Below are 26226 nucleotides of genomic sequence, written 5' to 3' on the forward strand. Positions count from 1 at the left end.
CTCTGTGTATTTTGTACATTGTATAGCTTGCAATGTAAGGGAGGACTGTCAGGTTTCGCACACACTTCGGTTTTGAACACTTTATATTTTTCGTTATTCTTTTAATGAATCTGACCTAATTTTTTCGGCCTCGTAGGAGCAAGTGGGGCACCTTTGAAATTGGGATTTTCACCTATTTTTAAATAAAATTGAGCCCTATCGTGATATAATTTAGCTGCAGAAACAACATGAGAAGCAAAATTACATTTTGATATGGCTCAGTTTCACTTAAACAAATTTCAAAGGTGCCCCACTTTCCCCTATTATAAATCCCTTATAACATAAAAGTTACCTTACGTTAATTTTTACTACATACTTATGGAGAATATAATATGAAAGCCTGTGGCAAAATTTCATAAACCGTTTTCATAAGTACTCATCACATAGATTTTATAATCATATAATTTTTATAGAAAATTTTCCATTCTACAGTTTTCCAAACACTACTTTTCTCTGTCTTGCAAAGAAATAAGCTTTTCCAGCTATTTTCTAAAAGTTTATTTTATGAAAATTCTCAAAAATCCGAGGCCAAATATTGACAAGCATAATAAAATAATTTGTATTCAGTTGTAAATGAATGGATTTTGTGCTACTAGCATTAATTTTATAAAATTTTACTATGTTTAAAAAAATCAAGAAAAAAGGCTTGTACTGGGGTTAAGGTGCGGGTGACTTTGCACTTTTTAATAAATACTAAAAAATCAACAATTTCTGATAATAAACGACAATGAAGATCTTCACATCTAAGGGTAAGATGCACGAGATCTACAAGATGACATGATCGCCATCTTGATTTGACGTTTCTGTCCGCCATTTTGAATAACTGTCAAAACTTAAAACTTGTCTTATTAGGCTGAAATTTTAGTATGTTGTAGCTCAATGTAAATACCTTTTCGAAATGTATCTTTGTTCCGACTTAGGTCGAGCAATTACCTAAATACAGAGGCTCAAAGTTTAAAATTTTGAAATATTCATATTTTGGCGATCTACATATTCTAATTCTGAATTTTGAAACCTAAAGGAAATGCCTCAGATACCATTAAAAATGGTTGAGGCTTTTATTTTTATATTTATTTACTCTTACATAATTAAAAAGAAAAGTGCATTTATTTATTTATTTTTTATTTTTTTCATCTTTACAAAAACAGTTTTTCAGATCCTCAAATAATTTGCTGTTATAAACAAAACATTACTTTTTGTTTGTTTGTTAGATCTCATCGCCTAATGATAGCGCTGCCTTTTTTATGGTTTCGATAAAAGAAGCTCCCCGTAGTTCTGTATTCATGAAAATGTCAAAATTTTGAATTTTGAGCCCCAGTATCCGGACAATCCTTTGACCAACATCGTGTTCTATATATGTTCTGATAAAGCCTCAACATCGGCTAGAACATACTAAAATTTCAGCTCAATCGGATGAGATTTTTGTTTTGACAGTTATTCAAAATGGCGAACAGAAACGTCAAATCAAGATGGCGACCACACCATCTTGTAGATCTCGGTCATTTTATCTTATATTCCCAAAAAATTGGATAATTTTTAGCCAAGTACTTCTATAATAAAGCTTTAGAAAGACCATTATATGCAATTTTATAACATAAATCATGCGTTCTTAGGAAAATAATAGTAAAAAAAAAGTATTTTAATAAAAATAATGAACAAAATCGAAGGATAGACCATGGATCCTCTCCATGGTGATGAGCTCCACGATCCAATCTTGTCCACCCAGTGCAAGTCCAGTGTAACGATATATACCTTACGTGTTTCTTCCTTAATTATTCTATACCTGACGAAGGGGACATCGTATTCCCGAAACGTTGTAGCGAATGAAAATTGAAAGAAGAGAAAAAAGGTCTTACTCCGTTTTCACCAGATATTTCACTCAACCAGACCGTACATAGTTGAATATCCCTATATACTTTGACATGGTAGACCGGATCGGCGAAGACTATCAATAAGTGCTAGAATTAATGAAAGTCTCACGAACAGCCGAGTGCAAAGTCACCCGCAACGACGGTATTTGATTCGCTTCATTATATTTTATACTCTCACATTTCAAAAAAAAATCAGTTGACACTTTTTGTTCTTTCTCCGAAATCGCCGAAATGTTTTTTTCAAATTGTTGTTCAAAAACCTTTTTTAACAAGAAAAAAAATGTCAAATCCAAAATTTTGGTAGGAATCGTTGGACACTTATTCTAAATAAACCAAGGATTTTGGTCGGGTTAAAATAGCATTGAAAACGTTTGTAGGGAATGTTAACTTCTGGGGTGGTCATAAAGATTGGAATTCGATGTTTCTTACCGCTTGGCCTCTTGTTCGGTAATCTAAATATAAAATTTAAGATTATGTATTACGTATAATGCCCTTTCTTGAAATTTGAACAATAAAAATTAAGTGCAGAGAGCGACAAGAAAATTGAAAAAGAAAAAAAAATACATTTGTCATAAATTGGATGGAATTTGAAAATCCCAACCGGGACTGTATTTCGGCCAAGAGATTTATGTGAGAACCACACGAGTTGATGGGAAACGTGAAGATATTCCAATATTAGCATATTTATCGTAAATGGCAATTATGGAAATTACCCTGGGAAATAGAGGATATAATTCAATTTCACGAGACTTTTCTGGTGGCTCGAAAGTTCCTTTTATTGCTCTTTTGCTGACGTTTGAAAAAGCTCGCCACCGAAAAAGCTTCCAGATGAAAGATAGTAATTGAGAATTTATGGCTCTATACGCGATTCCTCTCACAAAATTCTTTCTCATCAGAAATGAGTAAATCCCTTTTTGAGCTTTTGTCTTGAAAAATAAAATAGCATCCGAGTAAATTGAGAGTTACTTCTTTAAACTTTCTCCAACACTAAACTTTATCTTTGGCAAATTTGTTGTGATCTAATTGCACGCAGAGTGCACGAAAGGTGAAAGAGGGCATTCAACGATTTCCGCATGGTTTACCGTAAAAGCCCTATAATTTGGAGAATTTTCTATGGAATTGTGCCACGAAGTAAAAGGGAGTGTTGAATGCTAAATGGAGCTTTTTGAATGCAAAACGCGTGGGGTGTAAGCTATTTGAAATTAACTCGCGAGACGTTAATCTAAATGTAAGAGAATTGTTTTAAAATGTAAAGTTTACACTGTAAACGGCTTACGTCGTTTCAAAAAGCTAGGTTATGATTTCTCGAAATTGTATTTAATCACGTTGCACAATGACTTTTTTTGTTAATCCTACAAAAAAATGTTTTTGTATTTTATTTAAATAGTATTGACACCGAATAACTAAAGGAAAGATATTGGGTCACGAAAATGTCGTTTAGACGTATTTTAATGCTAATTTAGCAACTTTAATTGGATGTGAATCCCCGAAGTTCTTCAGTTTAGAATTTCTGACCGAATGAAATGGGCTAGAATCTCTACATCTTCCGCGTTGAGAGGTCGGAAACTTAAGTTCAACAGTAGCGGAAAAATGAAAAATGTCTTGGATTTGCAAATTTCAATCAAAACCAAATAATCAATGTTTCAGAATTAAAGCATTATTGGCCAATCATCGGATGGGATTTGAAATTAAATTCCTGTGTGTTTCTGTTAAGGAATTTTCCATTTTGGCAGCATCATAACGGGGGGATTTTATTTCGAAACCGCCATTTCGAAACAAAATTCCCCCACTGAGCTTTAGACCGGTGCATTTTTGCCTATCTTTTGGCGCTTAAAATCTCCCTCTTCAAAAGCTCCATTTGTTCATGTTCGAATATTTTGACATTTCAAGCGATTTTAAATCATTTCTTTTTGTTTTTCAAGAGATGTTTTTCTCGTGAACTATTTTCAAAGTTATCAAGAGTCGAAAAGCAGGTGAAATAGGGACACGATATCAATCACTCTTCTAAATGTATCGTTTAATCTTCATTAGAATATGGTCGAATTGTTAAATAGACATCCTTAAAAAGAAATAAAGAAAAGTTAAATAGAATAAAGTTGATTTATAGAAAAATAAAAACTTAGGATATTTCCTTAATTTAGCAACAATATTGGCATAAAATCCTGCGGTTTTGATATAAAGGATGGGGATGGATGTCCCATATCCTCTTCCTTATAAAGTGTTCTTCACCAGGCATAAATATTAACTTTACCACTATTTAACAAATTCTTTGGTTGTAAAATACTGTGTGATTGACGTTTGAAACGTTTCGAAATAAAATAGAAAGTCTTCCAAACTATCTATTTCAGTTAGAGCATACTTGGAGAATTTATAACAGAGGGTGGAGAAAATTTATCACAGGAATGAACCACTAGGGGCACTAGGGGAGATTTCCCGAGACTCACCGGTGCATAGCACAGTGGGGTGCATTTCGAAATCCCTCCGTATAGAAGACGCCTTTCTGTAGGACTCGTTTTTGCTATTTGGGTAGAAATTTGTCAAAATTTTGGTTTCCAAAATAATTACGTAAATATGATCCTTGGGGAGAGACTTATTTGACAATTATTCTATGAATGTGTTTTAATTTATTTCCGGTAAAGTACAAGTTTTTGGCTAATTCATTAACTATCGTTAATCTTTTTGGCAAAATTTCTGATACAGTTCGTTAAATATTCTAAGAAATGGAAAGAGGGAGAGACTGAGAGTCAAGTCAAGATGATTTTTTTTGTATGCGTTTTCACCTGCGCAGTGCGGAAGCTCATCAAGCGCGCAAGATCGTGGCCACTTACGCAGTTTTCCAATGTAAACCAGAAATTTCCAACAAAACGCGATTCGAGGCACCGATTGGCGTCCGATGCGGGCATCTTTCTCCGATCCATCGGGATCCGCTTTTTCCCCAACTCACCCTGTTTTCAGTGAGCATCCAGATATCGTTGAAAATAGTGCTGGTAACTTTTTTCATTAGATGCGTTTCTGTGGTTTTAAAATAGCGCGAAATTTGAGAGAATTTCACACTTAATAAATTGTTGGTGGCAAGTTTTTCTCACATCAAGAGTGGCTCTAAGCAGTGACTTTCTTTTCAATTTGTAGCATTTTCTGGCAATTTTTCCAAGTGTTTGTGGATTATGTAATGAGAAAAGTGAAAAAAAAATCTTGAGAGGGTCAAAATGAGTGCTTTGGGGCTGAATTTAGGAACATTTCTCACACGTTTTAGGATAAACAAATATTTTCGCAGTTCTTTTAATCTTCTGATCGATTGTGGTCTTGAGCATTGGTGTACACAAGAAGTGGCAAATAAAATGATACTCTCTCAAAAAAAAAAAACAGTGGTAAAACCATTCAAAAAAATTGCTACACCTTCAAACCCAAAAAAATTATTATAAATTTTTTTTAACTCAATTTTTATGCCCAAAAAATTGGCAGTTTGTGTCATATTTGAGAAATTCTCACTAGGAAATATGCTTTTTCTTACTTTTCCTGTTTCTGAGTTATTAATTTGACCATGAAAAGATGTTTCAATTACACTATCCAATAACTCTTTTTATTATTCGGAAAAAACTTGAAAAATACCCACAAGAAAATACACAAGATCATCTGTGACGGTGGATAAAATATTGCTAAATTTTGCTATACCCATTCCATCGACTGGGTTTAATAATAAAACGACGCTTTAGCGCGAAGGAGGTTGGGGAAAAAGAAAATTAATGATGCTGTCGCGGTGAGAATTTTCACTGAATTTTCATACACTGACTGATTTGAAATGAAAAAAAGACACAAATTTTTATGTGAATAATACAAGTCATCAAACAATTTGTTAAAAGACCTTCACCTTTAACAAGAAAATTCCGAAAACAAAGAACTTTGCCATAGATTAATAATATATAGGGAAAATTCATTAGTTCTTGGCACAATTATATATACTAGTTTCTGCTATTTCCAAAAATTATTGTATTATATATTTTAAAATAATCAAAGCTTCTATTTTTGACCTACATTCATAAAATTGTGATAATAAATTAAATTTTCCATATGAATTTTATTGTTGTATTTTCTTCTAAATGTTTAAGAATACAAGAATTGATTTTTAACAACAATTATATCATTTTTGTATTTATAGTATTTTCTTTTCTATCATAAGGTACAATGATGACCATTTACCGGTTCTCAAACGATTTGAACCGATTTATAAATCACTCAAAGGACCCCTATAATAGTTTTAAGAGTAATAAAATTGATTTTCAGACAAAAATGACTTACCGGTTTATAACCGGTTGGGCACTCAATGGGTCAAGTGGGAGAGCACTCGCTCTATGATGCAAGTGTCCCAGGCTCGAATCCCCTTTAGGTCACCAGGATTTTTTATGGCTTTAAAGGTGTTCCAATTGCATCCAGTGAGCTTCACTGCACTTGATTCCACGGGACAGGGGACTGACAACGCCATCCCTGTATAAGAAAAAATAATAATGGACGTCCCGATCTCCCTTTTAGAAAAGCCTAGTTCCTCTATGGAACGTAGTGCCACCATTATTATTATATTATACAATTACAAGAGTTTTTACTTGCCTTAAGAACGGTTTAGTTTTTTTTGTGGTTTTGTGAATAAGTTATGTCAAAAGTTTATCAATTCAAAATATCTTCAACCTCATTCTGTATACTACTTTCGATTCTGAATTTAAATTTCGATTTTGTGTGAAAGTGAATTGAAGAATTAAGGAAAAATTGATAAAACCCTAAGTCACGAAAAAAATCATAAAAATTTTCAAAAATTAACGCGTGTTTAATTTTAAATATTGTAATAGTTTCAAAAAAAATTATTCCTAGATCAGGAAAATTTTATTAGTAATATATATATATATACCAGTCTTTAACACTCTTTTTCTTATCACCGTTAAACAGTAGAATACAATTGTGATTTTTCGTAATGCAATCAAAAATATACATAAATATTTACATTTTAAATATTTAGCAGAATCGTATATAGTAAAGAGGGGTAATTCCGATGATGTTCATAGAGTGCGACTTTAACGCTTGTTTTTGGACTGATGAAATATGTTTTCCCCATTTCAAATCAATAGAATTATTCTCTGTTTCGTTTAGATTCATGATAGAAAAAGAATTTTAGCAATAATATTGAAGAAAAATAATAAAATTACGTTAATATTAATATTATGCGCAAGAACGTTACTACGATGATTTTATCTAACTCCGTTGAATTCGATCAAACTCGGATGCTCATTTTAAGGAAAAGTTTAATGCATAAAAATGAGAAGATATTATTTCAAAGACATATTTTTTAAGTTTTATTCCATCAAGCCATTCCATGAGCTACAGATGGCCAATATCGGATGTCTCTTATAGGAGACACTGCCAGGCATGAAGCCATCTGCTACATTCGGAAGAGGAGTCCATTATCAATAACCAGCACGATCAGGCCACCGACAATGATCCAGTCACCCCTGGAAATCAACTCTCTGCAAATTTCTGAGGCTCTCGATCCTCCTGAAACTCAACCGATTTTCGACACACTAAAACAGTGCTATTTTTGGCCAGGAGAAATTCTAAAACGTCGCCAGAAGAAGAGGATCGAAATCAGCAATGTGAATTAATGGAATAAAACTTAAAAAAATGTTTTTGAAATGATATCTTCTCATTTTTATGCATTAAACTTTTCCTTAAAATGAGCATCCGAGTTTGATCGAATTCAACGGAGTTAGAAAAAAGCATCGCAGTAACGTTGTTGCGCATATATTAATATTATCGTAATTTTATTATTTTTCTTCAATATTATTGCTAAAATTCTTTTTCTATCATGATTCTAAACGAAACAAAGAATAATTCTATTGATTTGGAATGGGGAAAAATATTTCATCAGTCCAAAAACAAGCGTTAAAGTCGCACTCTATGAAAAGCATCGGAATTACCTTTTTACTTTACTATAGAGTAAAGTGATATAATTTAGAATTAGTGTTATAAGTTGGACAATTCGCCGGTACAAGTTGGACATGTCTTTTTTCTTGATAAATACAGTACAAAATTTGTTTTTAAGCACAATTAACCAAATTATAAAACTAAAGCATTAAAAATACACAAATAAAATTGAAGTACCAAATTTATCAAGACAAAAAGCCCTGTCCAAATTGTACCATTGTCCAACTTGTACCATTTTTCCCTAGTCAATACTTAAGAGAAACTAATGGGAACGTAGTTAGTTTGTAAATGGCTCATATTCGTTTAGCAAATGAGTCACTAAAAAAGTTCAGCTAAGTGAAACTGCCCCATCCAACCTCCAGCAGAAAGAAGAAACTATTATATACATTAATCTAAAACGGAAAGAGGTGATCTTGAATCTTGAATTTGCAATTAAATTCTGAATATGACATTTTGAGAAAATGTCTTTGATCAATTTGAACTCACATGGATTATATTTAACAATTTCATATGATATGTAATTTAATTTTGAGATAAGAATACGAGTGGTGTATTAAAGTGTCACAATGAGATATCTCAAAAGGGGTTATTCGTAGGCTAAGCTTATGAGAGACATTTGGCAGATGACCAAGTAATTGTTATTGGATGAAAGATTGGCATTTTAGAAAATTTACGGTGCATAAGTGGACAATTTTCAGCAGATATAGACCAAATAAATGAACTTTAAAACTATTTATGTACAACAGCGTACATTTAGTACATAACGACTAAACCAAAAGCTCTGTCAGTGAAAAAGCTAATCAAATAAAATATACAATGAGAATGGAAATGGGGTAGGCTAAATTGAAATATATATGGGATAAAAGCCAGTTGCGTGAATGCAAAATGATGTCCAGGGAGTGTGGAAGCCTAAAGCGTTCAATATATATTAGTGTGAAGACAATTTTCAATTATTTTTCCGTTGCAAGTCAAAAATCAATAAATCGGCTTATCAACCACTATATCCGACCCAAAACATCAATCTCGAAAGCACCATCAGCGCTTGTCGTTTGTGCCATTCAGCACCAAAATCCAATGGTGCTCCCGTTGAATTTTGGGATTTAATTAAAAATCGTTTTTGCCAATAATCACGAACAACATCCAATATTCTCAGTTTGAATTCATCATACGCAATTTCAACCCTTTCTCGCACCAAACATAGAACAGCTTCAAAATCGCTTTTTTCCACATTAACAATCCATTTGATGACTTGTGCGGAAAAGTTGTGGGTTTTGGGATGCTATTGGGGAAAATTCGTTAATTAATCCGCGATTTACATGAAATGGGCATGGGGGATATAGAGAGTGTCTGTCTAATGATTTACCATCCTCAAAACAACTTTATTCAAAATAATCAATCAGCTACAAAGTCCATAAATTAATCACTTTGATCGTGTTGATGAGAAAAATCTGGTGTGATAAAATGATGAATTAAAAATATTGTGACGTGAATGTGGAGTCTTCCCATCCACTAAATTAATATCAAAGGCGCTGTATATCTAATTTTTCATACTCTTGGAAGAATTATGATGTTTCAGCAGCGTACGAAGATGAATTTATTTGAGAAATTTAATTGTGAATCACATCTCTTTGATTTCTCAGCAATTACGATGCATATGGCAGTTTGGGGCCACCTTTTTACACATTCATAAGAGAGAAAAAAAATGAGTACAAATTAATAAATCTCTCAATTTAAGAAAATCCAAATGCCTGTGACAATTTCCTCTGTGGAGAATTTGTCTGACAAAAATATTTGTGTCAGTGTTTGAGCATCGAATGTGTGCAGAATAGTGTAAACAATCAACATCTTCGAGTTTGATGGTTCGTTAGCGCAAAATGTCGCGATGGGGGCGCTTGATGGGTGGGATTTGGGGGCGGGTTGATGCACAAGTCGTCAGTCTGTGATTAGAATGTCAATCACAAGGATGGTGGCTGTCTTACCAATTCAACTGGGAGATCAATAATCAGATCGACTTATTTCACCGTTTTTTTCTTTCGCTGGAAAATGGAATTGAAGTGATGGATATACATTTGAAAGCTTCATTCTTTTAGATTTAGACACTTCACATGTCGGTGGTTTCAATCCATATTGTTTTAAGTCGACTGAGAATAAGTTATACGTCAATAAATATATTAGACTAGCTATTTAAATACTTTGCCTTTAGGTCAAATTCATTAAAGGAGTAATGACAAAAATATGAAGTGTTTGAAGCCAGAGTATGTGCTAAACCTGAAAGACTTCCCCTATATGTAATAAAACTCTCCAACAAAGTTCCCGGACATTCTTGCAAGTCGCCAAAAATGTGTGTGGCCTTGCGCTGTCTGATAAGGCACAATTCCCTTGTTTTCGATTGATGGCTTCCTTCAAACAATGTATTTAATCCAAATAGGGGAGACCGGGGAGATTGGGACACATTTTCTTGTTTTGACTTTGAGACAGTATTCCAAAAAATCACGATAATGTATTACAATTTCATGCGGTTTATACACTGAGAAAAAAAGGCTACGATTAACTTTTTTTCGTCATAATTTTAACACTTTTCGGGTGTAAAAATATATCAACATTTTTTAATGTTAATTTTACACCTTTTGAGGGTAAAATCAACATGAAAAAGGGTAACTTTAACCCATAATACACCTAAAAAGGGTAATATTTACACCGATTTCGGATCATTACTGTAGGATAAAATTAACATTTCGGAATGTTATTTTAACTTTTTCGGATTTCTCTCAGTGTAGGGGATACTTATGAGTATTGATTTTATAAAAAGTACTCGATAGAACTTGGAAAACAGCTGAATTTTCTTGGAGAAGATAAAACCTCCCCAATGTGGGGCAGTATGAGACGTAAAGGGGATGTCTGGGACGCATTTTTTCTCGCATAATTTGCATTATTGGAGCATGTTAATTAATTTTAAATATTAGATTAAAAATATTTCTAACAGAAATAAAAGTGTTTAATCTTTTATTTCACACTTAGAAATTAATATCAATTTTATTTGTTCAATAGAGTCATTTTTTGTCAATCACTTCGACAATCAATGTATTTTCTTTGTATTACTGTCCTAGATTTCTTTCCTTTTTTTATTCTAATTCTTGATTATTTACATGAGCTCTCAATAATTAATGAAAAAATTTCCTCGTCTCATACTACTCCTGTCCCAACCTCCCCGGTCTCCCCTACTACGCAAAATTCAGCATCTAGCCCTAGAAGCTTTACAAAATTAAGAGTTTCCGTGGAGATGCAAACTAAATATTGCTATTATGATCCAAGGGTTTCATCTAATTCTTTTCAAAAAGATAGTAAAAAATTGTAAAAATTTAAAGTTACAGTTCACAAAACTGCGCAACTCTCCTCTACTTATTTTTTCGAGAAAGAAAGTAATCCCATATATGATTCAAATTTCTCAACATAAAATCACTCTCCTGATTTTTTAGTGTTTTATGTTAGAATAGTATGTAATGGGACATTCGCCATAAGGTATATGCATTCCCTTGTAGCAAATTTAATATGACTTACACCCTTTATACCCATTTTTAAAGTTATTATTTATATATAACGCTGAAAACATTCTATAACCGTACCATGCTATTTCCCTATTTTACTTTAATTTTTCAATAGGATTTATTATAAAATACTACGTAAATATGTAAAGTATCTTACACTATAGTAAAGTGTAAAAGTAGCCATAAGTATAGGTACTTGGCGTAAGGGGTGCTTTCAACTTTTACGTCACTATACAGTAGTATCTATTTGAATAGCAATCCCCCTGAATGTATTTTGAATGTGAAAATTTCCTAGCGTTGTTCACAAGTATAACTGAAAAAATGCTCCAATATTGACTTTTATAGAAATAGCAAATGAATTAGTCAATCTGCATTGAATATTGGATTTTATTTGTTACACAATATATTGGATATGCATGGAACATACATAAAATTTTCAATGCATAGCTCTGAGCCAAAAAAACTAACAAAAGCTGTAATTTTTACTCGACTGCCAGAAGGGATATGTATTTAAGTCTAGATATTAGCATGGATTTTTTATGATTTTAATACCTAATATACCAAAAGCTACGTCTAAATGTCAATTATCAAAGTTCCTATATAGAGGAATATTTAAAATCCTAATTAGTTGAACTGATTCTAGGAGTTAAGAATATTAGCAAGACCTAAAACCGCGCGAATTCGCAATTAATACTCACAATGCAAAATATTTTCGACACCACACAAAAAATAATTAATTTTTTGTTAACTACTGAGAAAGATTTACAATTTCGAAATATCCAAGGGGGAGATATTAGGGTCGGAAGTGATGGACAGCTGAAAATGAAGTGCTTGGAAGTTCTTGGAAGTGGGAGTGTCCGAAAATAAAGTCTTTTCTGTTTAATTCGAAAAAGTTGGTTGACAATTTACAAGTTCGGTTATGATAACAAAACGGGGTAAATAAAGCTGAAATTTATTATAGCTTAATTTTTGTTGTAATTTGGCCGACAAAATATTCTGTTGAAGGCTATAAATTTATTCACAATATTTATTATTAATGAAAAATGTGTCTTTCATTGCAATATAATTTTCTTTAATTTTTACAGGAGTATCAAATTCATGTTAGTTGTTCGCAAATAATGATATACCTATTGCAGTTGACTTTGAATCATTTTCATGGCAATATTTCCAGTATTCGTGTGGAAGAAAATTTATCGATAACATTTGAAGATATTTTTAAGGTTGTGGAAAACAATAATTCAATCGTATTTCGCTATTTATAAAAGGTTGGATATATTTAAAAGCTCGATACATGGCTGCCATATCTTTTAACTGAAAGGAATAAGGAGAAGTGTAGGAACTGTATTACGGGTTATTATGGTACATTTTATGGTAATTTTTTAACCAAAGACCTTTGTATTCAATTCCGGAGTATATGATTTGCCGGATCATGAGCGGTGGTTGAACGGGTACGAAGTCTTTGGGGTTAACGGCAATGAAGTAATAGCGTGGTGGTGCATAGGATTTTGACATTAACCTTAAAAAGATCTCACTTATCTGACCACTATCCTGTCGATTGATCTATATTTTTCAGAGTAACTTAAGTAACTTTTTCAAATGTGACAAGGAAGTTTTAGCCGGTAAAAAATTATTAACTTGGTAAAGAATTATTTTTGATACGATATTTTTTTTTGAAGTATATAAATAATATTTATGAATTACAGGCACCTCATTTTCAAAAAGAAAAATTTAAAAAAGCATTTTTTTTATCATTGCTCCCACCTCCCACCTGATTTCTCAAATATACCTTTGTAAAAAAAATTGGCCGATACTGTAGTTCTGAAGTAATGAATCAGTTGCACTCCTACTTTTAGTATCTTAGAGACTTTCCAACACAGTTTCAATAAATTAGAAACTACAATACACTTTTTAAAGACTCTCTTTTCCAAAAGTAGTTTCACTAGTATTTTAGAAAATCCATAGAAAGAAATTCTATTGGTCGTAAAACACAGATAATATTAAAATACCACACCGAGAAAAATGGAATTTATTTAAATTGAATATTTTGCATTTAATGTTAAAAATTCTGGGTAAATATTCGAATCAATTGACTTTTCTTTCAATACAAACGAAATAATTTTGATTTTGAAAGTAATAACAATAATTTCAAATATTTTTACATTCATACGGAGAATAAATAATTTTTCTTTTAGCGCGAATGTTTAAATATTTGAAATAAATACCTCAGCTTTTGAATCAAAGATAATATATGGTAAAAATAACAATTATGCATTGAAAATGAAAAACTACACATTTATATTAAATGTGCAACGTTGTGTTGTCAAAAATAAAATTTTACTTTTGATTTAAAAGTACTGTTTTATGAAATCAAATGCAACAAGCATTAATTTAATGGGTAAAATTTAATACTGACATTTTTGTATACATCTTAATATTATCTGTATTTATTTCAAATGAAAAAGACTTTTTAAACAATTGTTTCAAAATTTTATTTCAAATGATTTTTTTTCTATTTAATGTGGAGGAATATCAAAGCAAACATATTTGCCATTGAATCTATGGTAAAGAACATTTAAATATACCAAGGAAATTTTTAATTTTACCCATTGTCTATTTAAATTAATGGTAAATCGTGGTTAAAACAAATATTTCTACTATTGAAACTATGGTAGTGCTACCCAGAAATTTTTGATTCTACCCATGAAAGTGTTTAAAATCCACTTTAGAAATAAAGTGCAAATGTATTTGATTTAAAAGACATGTTTTCTTTTCAAATACAGTGCCATTCAAAATAAATACAAATATATTTGTTGTGGCTATGATTACTGCCTTTCAGATCAAATGTAAAAATATTTGAAGTAAAAGTCGTCTGTATTCAAATCAAATAAAACATTAGAAACAAATATATTTCACCATTGGCTGACGAAAAAAATATTTTTTTTTGATTTTACCCAGAAAAACATTAATACTACCCATAAAATTTTTCTCGGTGCATTAGTATGCAAGACAATCTACCGCTAGAAATTTAAGATATAAGCAAAATATTAAAAAAAAATATACGTAAAAATAAATTTCTTGAGAATTTTTAATGTGTTTTAATTAGATTTTTCATAATGTTGAATAAATTACTGATTCCTAAGTATGAGAAGTGCATGAAGTGCAAGATGTGTTGCAAGTAATGGAAGTATTACAGCTTTTTCGGGAGTCTTCCGAAATGCTGGAAGTGTAAAGGGCTCTTCCATAAAAATTGTGGAAGTGTCTGAAAGTGATGTACATATTTTCAGCCTAATATCTCCCCCTTGAAAATATCCTAGTTAAACGATCTATTGTTTTTCTTCTTTCAACTTTGACAAAAGCCGATAGAATCGTCGAATTTAATTAACTTTATCCCTAGCTCGTTTAATATTCGTTTTTTTTAAGTCGTCGGATTTTCTAGTTTTTTTCTGTAGGTAATTTTTCTGGGAGAATTTATGGCCCAAAAGGGTAATGCCAATATTAACATTCTGTGAATGCAATTTCCCGCAGATACACCCACCCATGTTTTAGCAGAAGATTGAGTGCGACAGAAAACAGTAGAGTATCTATGCAAGAGATTATCAATCTCTTAATGACTTTAGAGTTCCACAGTGATTGATTGCACTCTCTATTTGCTTGTTTATTGTTGAAAGTAAATTGAACTCTTGTGGCCAAGCTCTCTGTATGGTCTATTTTTGTACGCCATGTATCACATCCCGGGTTGTGTTATGGTCCCTCAAAAACACCAACCATGATTCTGCTCATTTTCAACAAAAGTATCATAGAGTGTTATGGCACAATTTTCGTCATCTTTACCCATACCTTTCCATCTAGAAGGATTTTTCGCCCAAGGATTACAGCAGGATTTTTAAGTGGGAGGAATATTTAATGCAATTCATCCTCAGTGTCGTCCAAATGTGCAAATCCCTTGGAAAAATAATCCCAAACGCGCGCGTTGGAGAAAAGCTCTTGCCCAACCAAAAGAGCTTCTGCATAGAAGCTAATGGAGGGTGATTTAGCACATTGTAAGGTGAAATGGATCTGGTGGTGGAAAAATAGTGAAAATATCTGCAATATATGAATGGCATGTCTCAGGAGGAATCCAATTTTCAACTCCAGAAAAATACCCACAGAAAGTGCCATTGCAGTAAAAGGGAGACAAATGAGACAATTTATTGAACAAGTATTGTATTACTTTGCACAAAGTCAAATAAATGTCACCCCATGAATTTCATCTCTTCCGAGGAAAAGGAAAGCAAATAATGCTTGGAGGTGTTTAATTAAGGAAATGAAAAAAACACTGAAGAAAAGAGGGCAAATATTTTCAATTTGCAAAGTCAGCAACAGTGATCAAAATGTGTTTCGGATTTTATATTAAATTTTATATTTGTTTTCTGATGGATACCCTTTCAAGAGGACGTAGTTATTGCTAATTTTATTTATTTTATTGCGTTAGCTAGGAAGAACATAATATATTTTCCGAAGGAAATGGATTTACTACCACTGTAGCATTTTCTTACCACATTAAAGTTTGACTGTGTTATCACACTTGCACATTAAAATTTTAATATGATTCACATTAATTGTCACTGGTGAGAGTCCAAATGTGTAATTTGTGTATTTGAATCATTTTATATTCAAAATTTGATTTATTTGTTGATAAAAAAGTAGACTTGGCCCGCAAAATTTGATATATATTGATTTATAGTATTTATGCGAAAAATTAATGCGATTTTCTCTTTAATTTTTTAATGTGAAAAATATTTATGCTTTAGGTAAATTTAAACTTATTTTTGCAGGCCAAATCCACTTCTTTATCAATAAATAGAAAAACCCCAAATATTAAGTGACTCAAAGACACAAATAACATATTTGGACGCTCACAAATGACAATTAATGTGAATCACATTAAAATTTTAATGTGCAAGTGTAATAACGCCGTAACGTTTAGTGTTCCTTTTATGAAAACTACTTCTTACGATGAAAATCTTACCTCGATATAATTGAGGAATATTAATGACATTTCTCTAAATCCATTGAAGATTATAAAACTAAAATTTGAGGAGTTAAAGTCTGAAATATGTACAAATATGTACGCAACGTAACTTAGATTAGCAATTGTCGTAACTTGTTCGTCACCTAAATCTGAAATTTATGTATAGCTTGTGTATTTCAAATAATGATATAAGAATTGCTGATAAAGATGATAAGAAAGTTGCGACTCCATTGTTGATCCAATCAATGATACATATTTTCTTGCGTTTGATACAGATTTTTCATTACATTTTTCCCATTTTCCATTTAGTCTTTTTTAAACTGCGGCATTAGGGGAGAGCCGGAATGTTTAAGACATTTTTTTTTGTATTTTGACTTTAAGGTATTATTTTCAAAACTCAAAAAATTATCTTCAAATTTTGTAATGCCCAACGCACAATAACTTTTGTTTAGTAAACATGTTTATGACATTTCAATGAGAGTGAGTGAGATCTAGATCTAGTCATCCCGCTCACTCTCATGGGAAATTCTGAAAACATGTTTACAAACAAAAGTGATTGTGCGTTGGGCATAAAGCGCTTAGTATATTCACTAGAAACTTTATTAAAATGACTCGATTAGTGTTTTTGTCACATTTATTTAAATAATCAAATAAATAATCCACCGTATCTCAAATATGAAGACCCTCTCCTAGTATAAAAAGAAAACAAAAATGTTTGAAATTAAAATTAGAATTTTAAAATTACTTTTCTTTCTATTTTCGTCCCACTTTAGGACTTGTACACCCCTAGAAAAGTGCACAGTGTGCAAGATTTGTTAAAGAGCGCCAATGTAAATATACTTCCGCCACTTTGCATCCCACAAACTGCAGTATATTGAGTCTATTTTGGCTTGAAATTAAGCTTCAGCTGTCAGTTCAGCCAAAATAGATTACCAGAGTGATTGACAAAATTGACTTCTATAGAAAATGTTTCTCACGACTGAATTTCTTTTAATTCACATACTTAGATGATTTATTTTGATATCAAGAAGGCATATACAAGAATTTACCAGTGAATCAATCGATCCTCCCAATAAGACAATTAATCACACAAGTTGCTCCTCTTTGGATGAGTTTTATGATCTTGTTTATGGACGGAGAAAAACCAATAAAATCGATTTTATTGGAACATTTAAGACAAATACTTCAGAAACGGAAAAAGATGAGATATAAACACACTTTTAAAATTATTTTTGTTTGGTTTTGGTACTTTTGAACACTGAAAGACACACTCTCTGGGACTATTTTTGTTCACGGAATTTTTTTCAATTAATATATGAAATTACTCGCCAAAAATAAAATTTTTGTCAATTACCTATGGAATTATTTAAAATATATTTCAAATTGAAAATGATATTTCTATAATTTATTTGTGGAAATTCACTAGATGAATATCAATTAGCTTTGTTATTTATGATAAGCTTTTGTGAGCAATATTTAATTAACATATTTATCATCATCATAAATATTTATCAAAAGCACTCATTTTGACAGTATTTTATAATAATTTGTTTTATTAGATATTATTATTCCAAGTTTTATCTGTTAGATAAATTGCAGAAATGCTGCAATACAAACCTTTTTTTTTAATTTAGGTAAAAAGTGAATTTATGAAAATTTATAATGAAAATGTTTTGTGGACAATTTTCATTTTGAAAAAAGAAAGAAGAATCGCAGCGTAGAACTTTTAATTTTAAAACTTGTGTAAAGTACTATGAGTGAAATGGTTGGTCATCAGAGAAGGGAAGACTCTCCAGTAGCTAGAGACATCTCAATGTCTCCGTCATCGCGACGTCGTGCTGACTTTACTTTGAGGCAGCTTCAAAATGATGTTATGTTCAGAGCTAGATCAACTCTGAGTAGTTTGGGTGATGTTATGAAGAGGCCATCAGCTTCGAAGACAACTGTAAAACCACCTCATAAGCACCGCAGTACATTTGACTTCTTTCTGTGTGCGAAACACAAGAAGATAGATTCCAAAAAGGAGATTTTGGGAGAAAATGCTACAACTGAAGCAGTTACAAAACGTCCAAGGGGCAAGTTTACACGCAATAAAAGCTTGGATTGTGAAGGTGGAGAAAATGTACCGCTAAGGCGGGATGATCTAAGTCTATCTCTGGGAGAGAATCTCAATTGGATCCCAGAAGAATCTCCACCTAGAACTCGTCCAGTGTCATACCATGAGGGAAATGTTACAGTTAAAGCCAGGCTAAAGCTTCAGAAGTTTATGTCCCACGATGAGAGCACTTTGAATGTTCCGAAACCTGCAACAATTATACGACAAAATTCTCATGATCCAAGATCACCAACCATTTCGGAGGACAAAGTTCTCGAAGAAAACCATAATTTGGAACTTCCTCAAAAGCCACGCAAGAAACTTTCATTCAGAGAACCAGAAAATGATGCCTTTATACGACAGAGGAGCAATAGTTTAGACTCTGAACTTGAGGTAGACTAGCTCTAAAAATGTTTGACTGTGAATTTAAGGTTTTCAAATGTTATAAATTTTTAGAATCAATTTTTACGGGAATGTTCTTTTATTCTCAGAGATATAGTATTTAGGGGAATGTTGGCATGGTCCGCACAGAGTGAACTTTCAAACAACGCAAATTTTCTCATTGTTTGCAAAGAGCTAGTTCGTCATTTCTTAGCCATATAAGATATTAAGCTCATGATACGAGACAAGAAATGGTTAATCAGCTCTTTGCAAACAAAGAGAAAATTCGCATTGTTTGAAGGTTCACTCTGTGCGAACCATGCCTACATTCCCCTAGCTCTCTAAGTTAGCTCCGCCTACAGAGAATTTTGTGCCACGCCTCGTTCATGATGTCCAAGTAACAAATTCAGAAGTTGAGGCTTCTTTTTCAAAATTTTGTTTTTTAACTTTAACCTTTGATTGTTCTATATCAGAAATTGAAAACTATTTTGTTGACCTTAGCTAATGAGGGGCGTGGTCTATTTAAACTAGGTTTATTTAGGGGGTCAAAATAGTAAATCTCTGCAAAAATGAAAGAAAATAGACGTTCTATAATACACAAATGTAGTCAGAATTGATTAAATTAAATTGGATTTTCCTTTCAGTCGCAGGCAATGAGGATTGTCCGCACAGTTGGTCAGGCATTTGAGGTCTGTCACAATAGGAAGGTGTCTGCCCAAAATACCAAGGTTACAGCCCTGGATCGTGCTGAAGATGGAGGCTCAGAGACGCCCTGTGATACATCAGAACAGGATCGATGCTCAGACCCACTCTCTGATGATGAGGAACCTCGTAAAGGTAAGCCACAGAAACCCCATGCGTGCAGTTGCATTGAACCAAAACACATGCTATTTTATTTATCTGGAATGCATGGATTTCAGTACTCTGACCAATTTTCAATCGCAATACTCCCGCACTTTTTTCCGCTTAGATCTATATGGGTTATTGATGGGCTAAAAATCACCCTTGACCTCCCCCCCCCCCTGGGTTATTATTTTCGTGTGGAAAATATGGAAATGGCTGGTAGAATTGCTAAACAATTGGATGGAAATTGATTCAATGCTCAATGCCATTAAATTGAGAATATAGTGAACAATTGACGGCAATTTTGGATATCTTCACATGGAATAGATTCACTGTTGATTTATTTGAAGCCACAGTTGACAGAGTTGAAATGGACAAATTGCTTACAATGCATAATTAATTTGATTTGTCATCAATTTATCTTAATGTTCAAACGATGGACAAATTAGTTTGGTATAGATGAGTCAATTCATGAAGCTTTGTGGGTATGGATGTTCACCCAAATCCACAAGTCAATGTCTTCAGAAGCCTTCAAAAGTTGAGATAGAAGGGACGATATTGAAGCATTTACGCAATTGAGAAGCTTTTAGCAAAAAGCTTTTCAAGGAAGAATTTATTAAATTTCTCAACGAAGGAGAGAACATGATAGTAAGATGAAAATGCAGAAATAATGCTCACATCTCCCATTCTTTTGAGAACATTGGGTGGAATTTTATGGGTTTTTTTTTTCTAACCATTAACATTCTGTTTGACTCTTCCTGCAAACAAGGAAAAAATTGCACAACATCGACTTCAAATGTGATGCACACGATAAGTAGAAAAAAAAAATTTGCCAGGAAAACATTTAGTGAATTTATTGCTATCCACCCCATTTGGGATAGTATATGGAAGTTTGAGGGTTGAAAGGTCATGAAAAAAGGGCATGTGTGTGTTGTATTTAACGATTTAATTTACAATGTGTGCATTTAGGGTGTTGGCAAAATAGTCAGCAAAAGTGACGCAATTAATGCAATGGAAATGATTTATTGAGAAAAATTCAGAGTCCCATTGTTTAATAAACAGACAACAACCCATCCACCCACCCTAATTAACCCTTTTCACAAATTTATTACATTTGGGGTATGGGGAGGACTTTCATTAATCTCCGCAGAGTTGAGTGAAATCATGGGCAATTCTGAGACACATATTATTGATCTGATGAAAGCTTTCCACGGTTGGAAGCACCCAGGAAAAGCTCAACCATATGCAAATGCGTTTCTGAGGAAACTGTATGGGACAGGAAATGTCTGTCATGACGAGAATGATGCTTCAGCAATCACAAACACTCCCAAAGAATCATTAATTGTGGCAACTTTCTGGCTTCAGGAAGTGAATATGAAATGTGGCCAGGGACTATTTTGTGTACCTCCCACTGCTTTTTAGCACAATTTCCAACACCTTCCAGAATGGATTTTGTCCAAAGGATGGTAACTAATAGCTGTCGTAACTTTTGAGGACATTGAAAATTAAATATAGAAAATTAACTCTGCGCAAGAGTTTTAAATTGAATACAAAACATAAACTAAAAGTTTATTAATTTATCCTTTAAGTTACTAGTATATTTTGCGATTTCTGTCACTCAGAGTGATGATCTTTGAAATGGACACTTTCAATTCACTCATAAAAATTTTAAATTTTTAATATTGCTCTAAAAAAATCTTTTGCGAAAAGTTCGCTTTGATATTCCAAAAAAATCCAATTGAAGAATTTTAGGCATTTTTTTAATTGAAAAAAGTGATTTTTGTCGAAAATTGCTATCAATGTAGAGGCCTAGATAAATATCGAAAAACATGATGTAAGAAAAACCTAGGGTAAATGTCCTAATTCGAAACCATTTCCAGACGCTTAACTTTGACAGAAGATTCATCACATTAGGTCAATATTTTTCTGAAGAAAATTACATAAATTTGCTCCTTAATTTTTCTAGAATGTTACCTTTTATTAAAAATTCTTTAATATAATATGTAAACTTCTTAAATACAAGAATACGCGAGCGTAAAATGCTTCTATTAAAAATGTATTAATCCAATTGGAGACAAAGGAAAGTTTCTAATTGGAGACAAACAGTGTAAGTGAAATCGCGACGAAAGGCTTCCAAAACCTTGTTGAGTTGCTCCTGAGTGCAGGATTTGTTCTTATTCCTGGTCTTTTCTTGTTTCCCATATGAGACAATAAGAAAATTACTTTAAAAAAAATCATATTTCCGGTATTTCCAATTGAAGCATTTGCAGACACTTCAGAAAAACCCTTTTTGTTGTTTGTTGTTTGTTGAAAACTTCACGTGCCGTTAACAATAAAGATTAGCACTTAATTTCACATAATTCTGCCAGATATCTAAAAAAATAATATAATAAAGAACAAACACCCTAATGTGTTTTTCATTAGAAAACATGGTTGATTGATGAAAAATTCGATAGTGAAAATGTACACTTTTAGTGTTTCTGAGAAATTTATAAATTATTTTTTGTGAATATGAATGGATTTTCGCTTTATTTAGAGCAAAATTAACTAAATAATGAAACTGAGTTATAGAAAATATATAAATAAAAATTTAATACTATATTCATCATGAAAAAAAATGATGTTTCCATTTGGAGTAGCGAAAAGTTTCCATTTGGAACAGGTTTTGAATTAGCTTAATTTACCCTACTGCATCAAGGCTCTCAAACCTAGAGTGAGTGAAATTCTCTTATCAACGTTTAACAAATTTTCTAATTTATTATATCATATAAATTAGAAAAAAAGAATAAAAATCTTTTGATATAAAAAACAGAAAATAAATAAAAAAAGACAAAATCAAAGTAAAATATTTCCTTTTAGAAGATGAGTTAGTTAAACTCGTACTTGCACTGTGGAACGTTTTTGCCTTGATCACAATTTACAATTTATCTCCTCTCCAACACAAAAATTTCATTTAAAAAAAGGCAAAAAAAAACGATCAGTAAAAAATTCTAAATGGGCAGTAAAAAATTAAAAATGAGCAGTAAAATATCTAATTATGGTCGGTAAAATACCTAAATCTTTACAAAAATGGGCCTAATTTATATATTTAACATTTAAAATATTTCCATATAGAGTGAAAAGCCCCTTATTTTCCCTTTGCCAAAATTTGGACGATAATATCACTGTTTCAAATTTTTTTGTTACTGATGAATTTTAACTTTTTACTGTTCATTTATTCAATGCCAAAAAAAGACATACCGTTCAAGTACAATTTTGTCTCAGCTGCTAACAGAAAATATTTGTCTTTCCTTTTTTAACTTCAGATGTATATGGTTTGAGACATTTTTTGTCCACTACAACGGTTTTTCAAAAAAGTCCTCGAAAATCAGGCTCAAACGACTGAATTTTTAAATGAAAATTTCAGAAAATGTGGTTCATTGTTCATAGTTTTGTAGATACATACTTCGTGGTTTTCTTTTTCACTTTGCCCATCTGAAATAGTGAAGAAAATTCAAAATTTGGAATTAGAAATTTATCCAAATTACCTAAATTATACCTTATTCAAAATTTGTGAATTCCATTGAATTTATTTACTGATCAAAATGGCCAAACTTAATTTTTACTGATAATGTTTTTTTTACTAAGAATAATAATAATAATGATGCTGACAAAACATTTCATACTAGGCCTTCCCGCAAGAAGATACTCTAGGGGAAAGTACTCTCCCTTCGAACGTTCATGCCTTCGAATAATGTGCATTTTCTTTTAATTTTCCTAAGAGACTTACATATTTCTATTAAATGTTAGATTATCATTAATTGTTGATAATTCCGTGATAGTTTATTGTAAATCTCTTAAGATGAACAAAAGAAATTCACATTATTCGAAGGCATGAACGTTCGAAGGGAGAGCACTTTCCCCTATACATGCATCATTATTTTTTCTTATACGGGTTGAGGTTGTCAGTCCTATGCCCCGCGGAATCAAGTGCAGTGAAGTTCACTGGATCCAATCCGAACCACAAGGAAAATTCCTGATGACCTGAAGAGAATTCGCACCCGATGCACTTGCATAATAGAGCGAGTACTCTTCCACTTGACCCTTTGAATATCCTTATTTCTTATTATCTCCTGATTAAATGATCTGTTTTATGAATTTTCCACCACATTTCTCTACTCAAATTCGTTTTCCAAATCTACACGTTACACTTGAATTCCTTAAACTTCCTACAGATTTTTTTTTTATTATTGAAGTATGTCAAAAATTCTTATGAACTTATCAAAGACTTCTTCCTATATTTGGTTCAAAGAGAAGCAACTTGTTGATCACCTCCATGGCAGTTAATTGGGTGCTTTCACCAAGAAAAAAATATCCCAAATCTTCCCACCAAGCTTGCAAAAAAAAAGCTTAAGTTTCGCCAAATTGCCACCCACTCTCGCGCCACAATTTCCCGGCAATTGTCTCATCGACTTGTTTACCAAAACATCTGGCAATCAAGTCCAATTAATGGCCATAGAGTTGTGTGCCAGACAAACAAAAAAGCGCCATTTCACTTTGTATGAAATTTTGCGAAATGAGTCCATGATATCTCGCGCGCAAAATTGTGTGTCTTTTGGCCTCTTTCTCCCCCCCAAACTTCCTCAGCCATACTTCCGCTTAAGAAGTCTAGGAGGGAAGAGAGAACACCAAAAACGGAAGCTACAACAATAACATTGTCATTTCCACGACTTTTCCTCGTCGCGTGTGCCTCAATGCTTCAGCCCTGGAGAGATAAATGGGAGGACGCTTTAAGATAAACCCCTCGCTTTTAGACATGAAAGTTGCAACTGGAGCATGAGGAAGTTCCCTTGTCAACGACTATATAGTATACGCATTTTGATTTATTTGTGAGACATAAATTACATCAAATGCAAACTTTTAGTGCTTTGTCGCGTGGGGAAAATAGAATAGAATTTCATTGTTATTTTGAGATAAATCGGAATGTGTTTTGTGGTGGTTGTTGCATGTTCATCACAGTTAACTTCTGAGAAAAAAAAACTAGAAGGAATATCTTCTATTCTATCTAAAAGAATATAATTTATCCTGCATTTCATCCCCTCTAAATCCCAACAATTTGTCTCTGTCTGCACGCCTCATGAATTCAGCAGGGACTTTTGCACCATCACCTGCTTGGCCTTTTGAAGCCAATCAGTGACCATAGTGTCCCTCAGGATGGTCACGATTCACAGAACATAGTGAGATCTGTGGTCATTTCAATTGAATCCTCTCCTACCCAGCTAATGCCTCCCAAGAGCGTGACGAAATCATACGACGTGATCCATTGTACTGTTCGAAAAATCAATGAAACTCTCTCTCTCAAAATCTATTTTTCTTCTCTTTCTTCACAGAAATCATCCCTATAACGCCTGAGCCAGTATTGGCACGACCGAATCACCTGGACATCCTGTCGCAGGTCAACTACGACAGCCGGAAGTCACCGGTGAGTAGTACATCCAATTTTCCATTTCACTGCCTTTCCGCATGAGCACCCAAATCACTCGTGTCATACTGTTTCAGCAGCAAGAGAACGAGGAGAGATCCACAAGTCCTTTGCCAGCTGCCAGAGAGATTCAGAAGCTGAAGGAGCAGCTGGAACAACAGAGCCTACAAACACGTCAGGCACTTGCCCAGTTGATGCTCGTGAGGGAACAATTGATATCTGAAACGAATGCCAGGGTGGAAGCACAGGTAGGAAAAGGGACTCTTTCTTTAGCTTTTATCACAATCGTGTCTGCCAAGCGTAAAGTTCGGGTAAAAGAATGGGATTAGAGAGAAGTGGGTTTTTGTGGCACAGGTTTGAATGACTAGGGTTTGTGAAAGAATGGTTTCTGACTGAACACTCGATGCAAGCAAAAGCTCATTGGAGCAGCAGGTATTTTCTTCAATAAAAAAAAAGAATCAACGGTGGACTGTTGGCACATAATAGAAATGCACCTTATTTTAGTTGAATAAATATAATAAGAGATATTATACATTTCTCCATTGCTGATTTTATTTTATTTTATAAAAATTATAAACTATTGTATGCTGAACTCAATAGAAAGTTTCTAATTTAAATGTACCAGGTATTCCCACACTAAGCAAATAGTTATGGGAGTTTCACATTAACCATTAAATTACCCTGAGCTTCAAGGTGCGGTTGAACTGGGCTTCAATCCTTAAATTCTGAGACTAAAAAAGTTTAAAGAAGAACTAAAGTTAAATATTAAGTGTAAAAATTGAGGATTCCCTAATACTGAGTTATGTCTCAAATATTTAAAAAGTATTTTTTATTCTTTTCAATAAGTTGATCTAGATTAATCATTTGCTTTTTCTTTGATAACGAACTTATTGTGACGACACGAGAAAACATTGTGTAATTTCACTAAATATTGTGTGGATTTCGTGAAAGACTTCACTAAAAATTCAAATTTCATTTAATTTATTTATTTTTGTGTTATTACGAGCTATATA

The 26226-nt window shown here is 32.7% G+C and overlaps 1 protein-coding gene across 24 annotated transcripts in view; it reads left to right on the forward strand.

Annotated features, from left to right (window-relative positions):
• The window catches only part of LOC129801883 (capon-like protein), a 184614-nt gene that overhangs the window by 139314 nt on the left and 19074 nt on the right, over window positions 1-26226 (forward strand). For 11 of the 24 annotated variants that reach the window (XM_055847296.1, XM_055847298.1, XM_055847295.1 and 8 more), the window contains exons 6-8: window positions 19554-19746; window positions 25122-25213; window positions 25294-25461. In XM_055847296.1, the coding sequence (XP_055703271.1) occupies window positions 19554-19746; window positions 25122-25213; window positions 25294-25461 (453 nt within the window). Of the gene's footprint in view, window positions 1-4863; window positions 5077-18067; window positions 18922-19553; window positions 19747-25121; window positions 25214-25290; window positions 25462-26226 lie in introns of those variants that run through there. The other 13 variants (XM_055847293.1, XM_055847291.1, XM_055847294.1 and 10 more) reach the window with 5 other exon arrangements.

The sequence above is a fragment of the Phlebotomus papatasi genome, chromosome 2 (assembly GCF_024763615.1).
Source record: "Phlebotomus papatasi isolate M1 chromosome 2, Ppap_2.1, whole genome shotgun sequence".
In the NCBI taxonomy this organism is placed as follows: Eukaryota; Metazoa; Arthropoda; class Insecta; order Diptera; family Psychodidae; genus Phlebotomus; species Phlebotomus papatasi.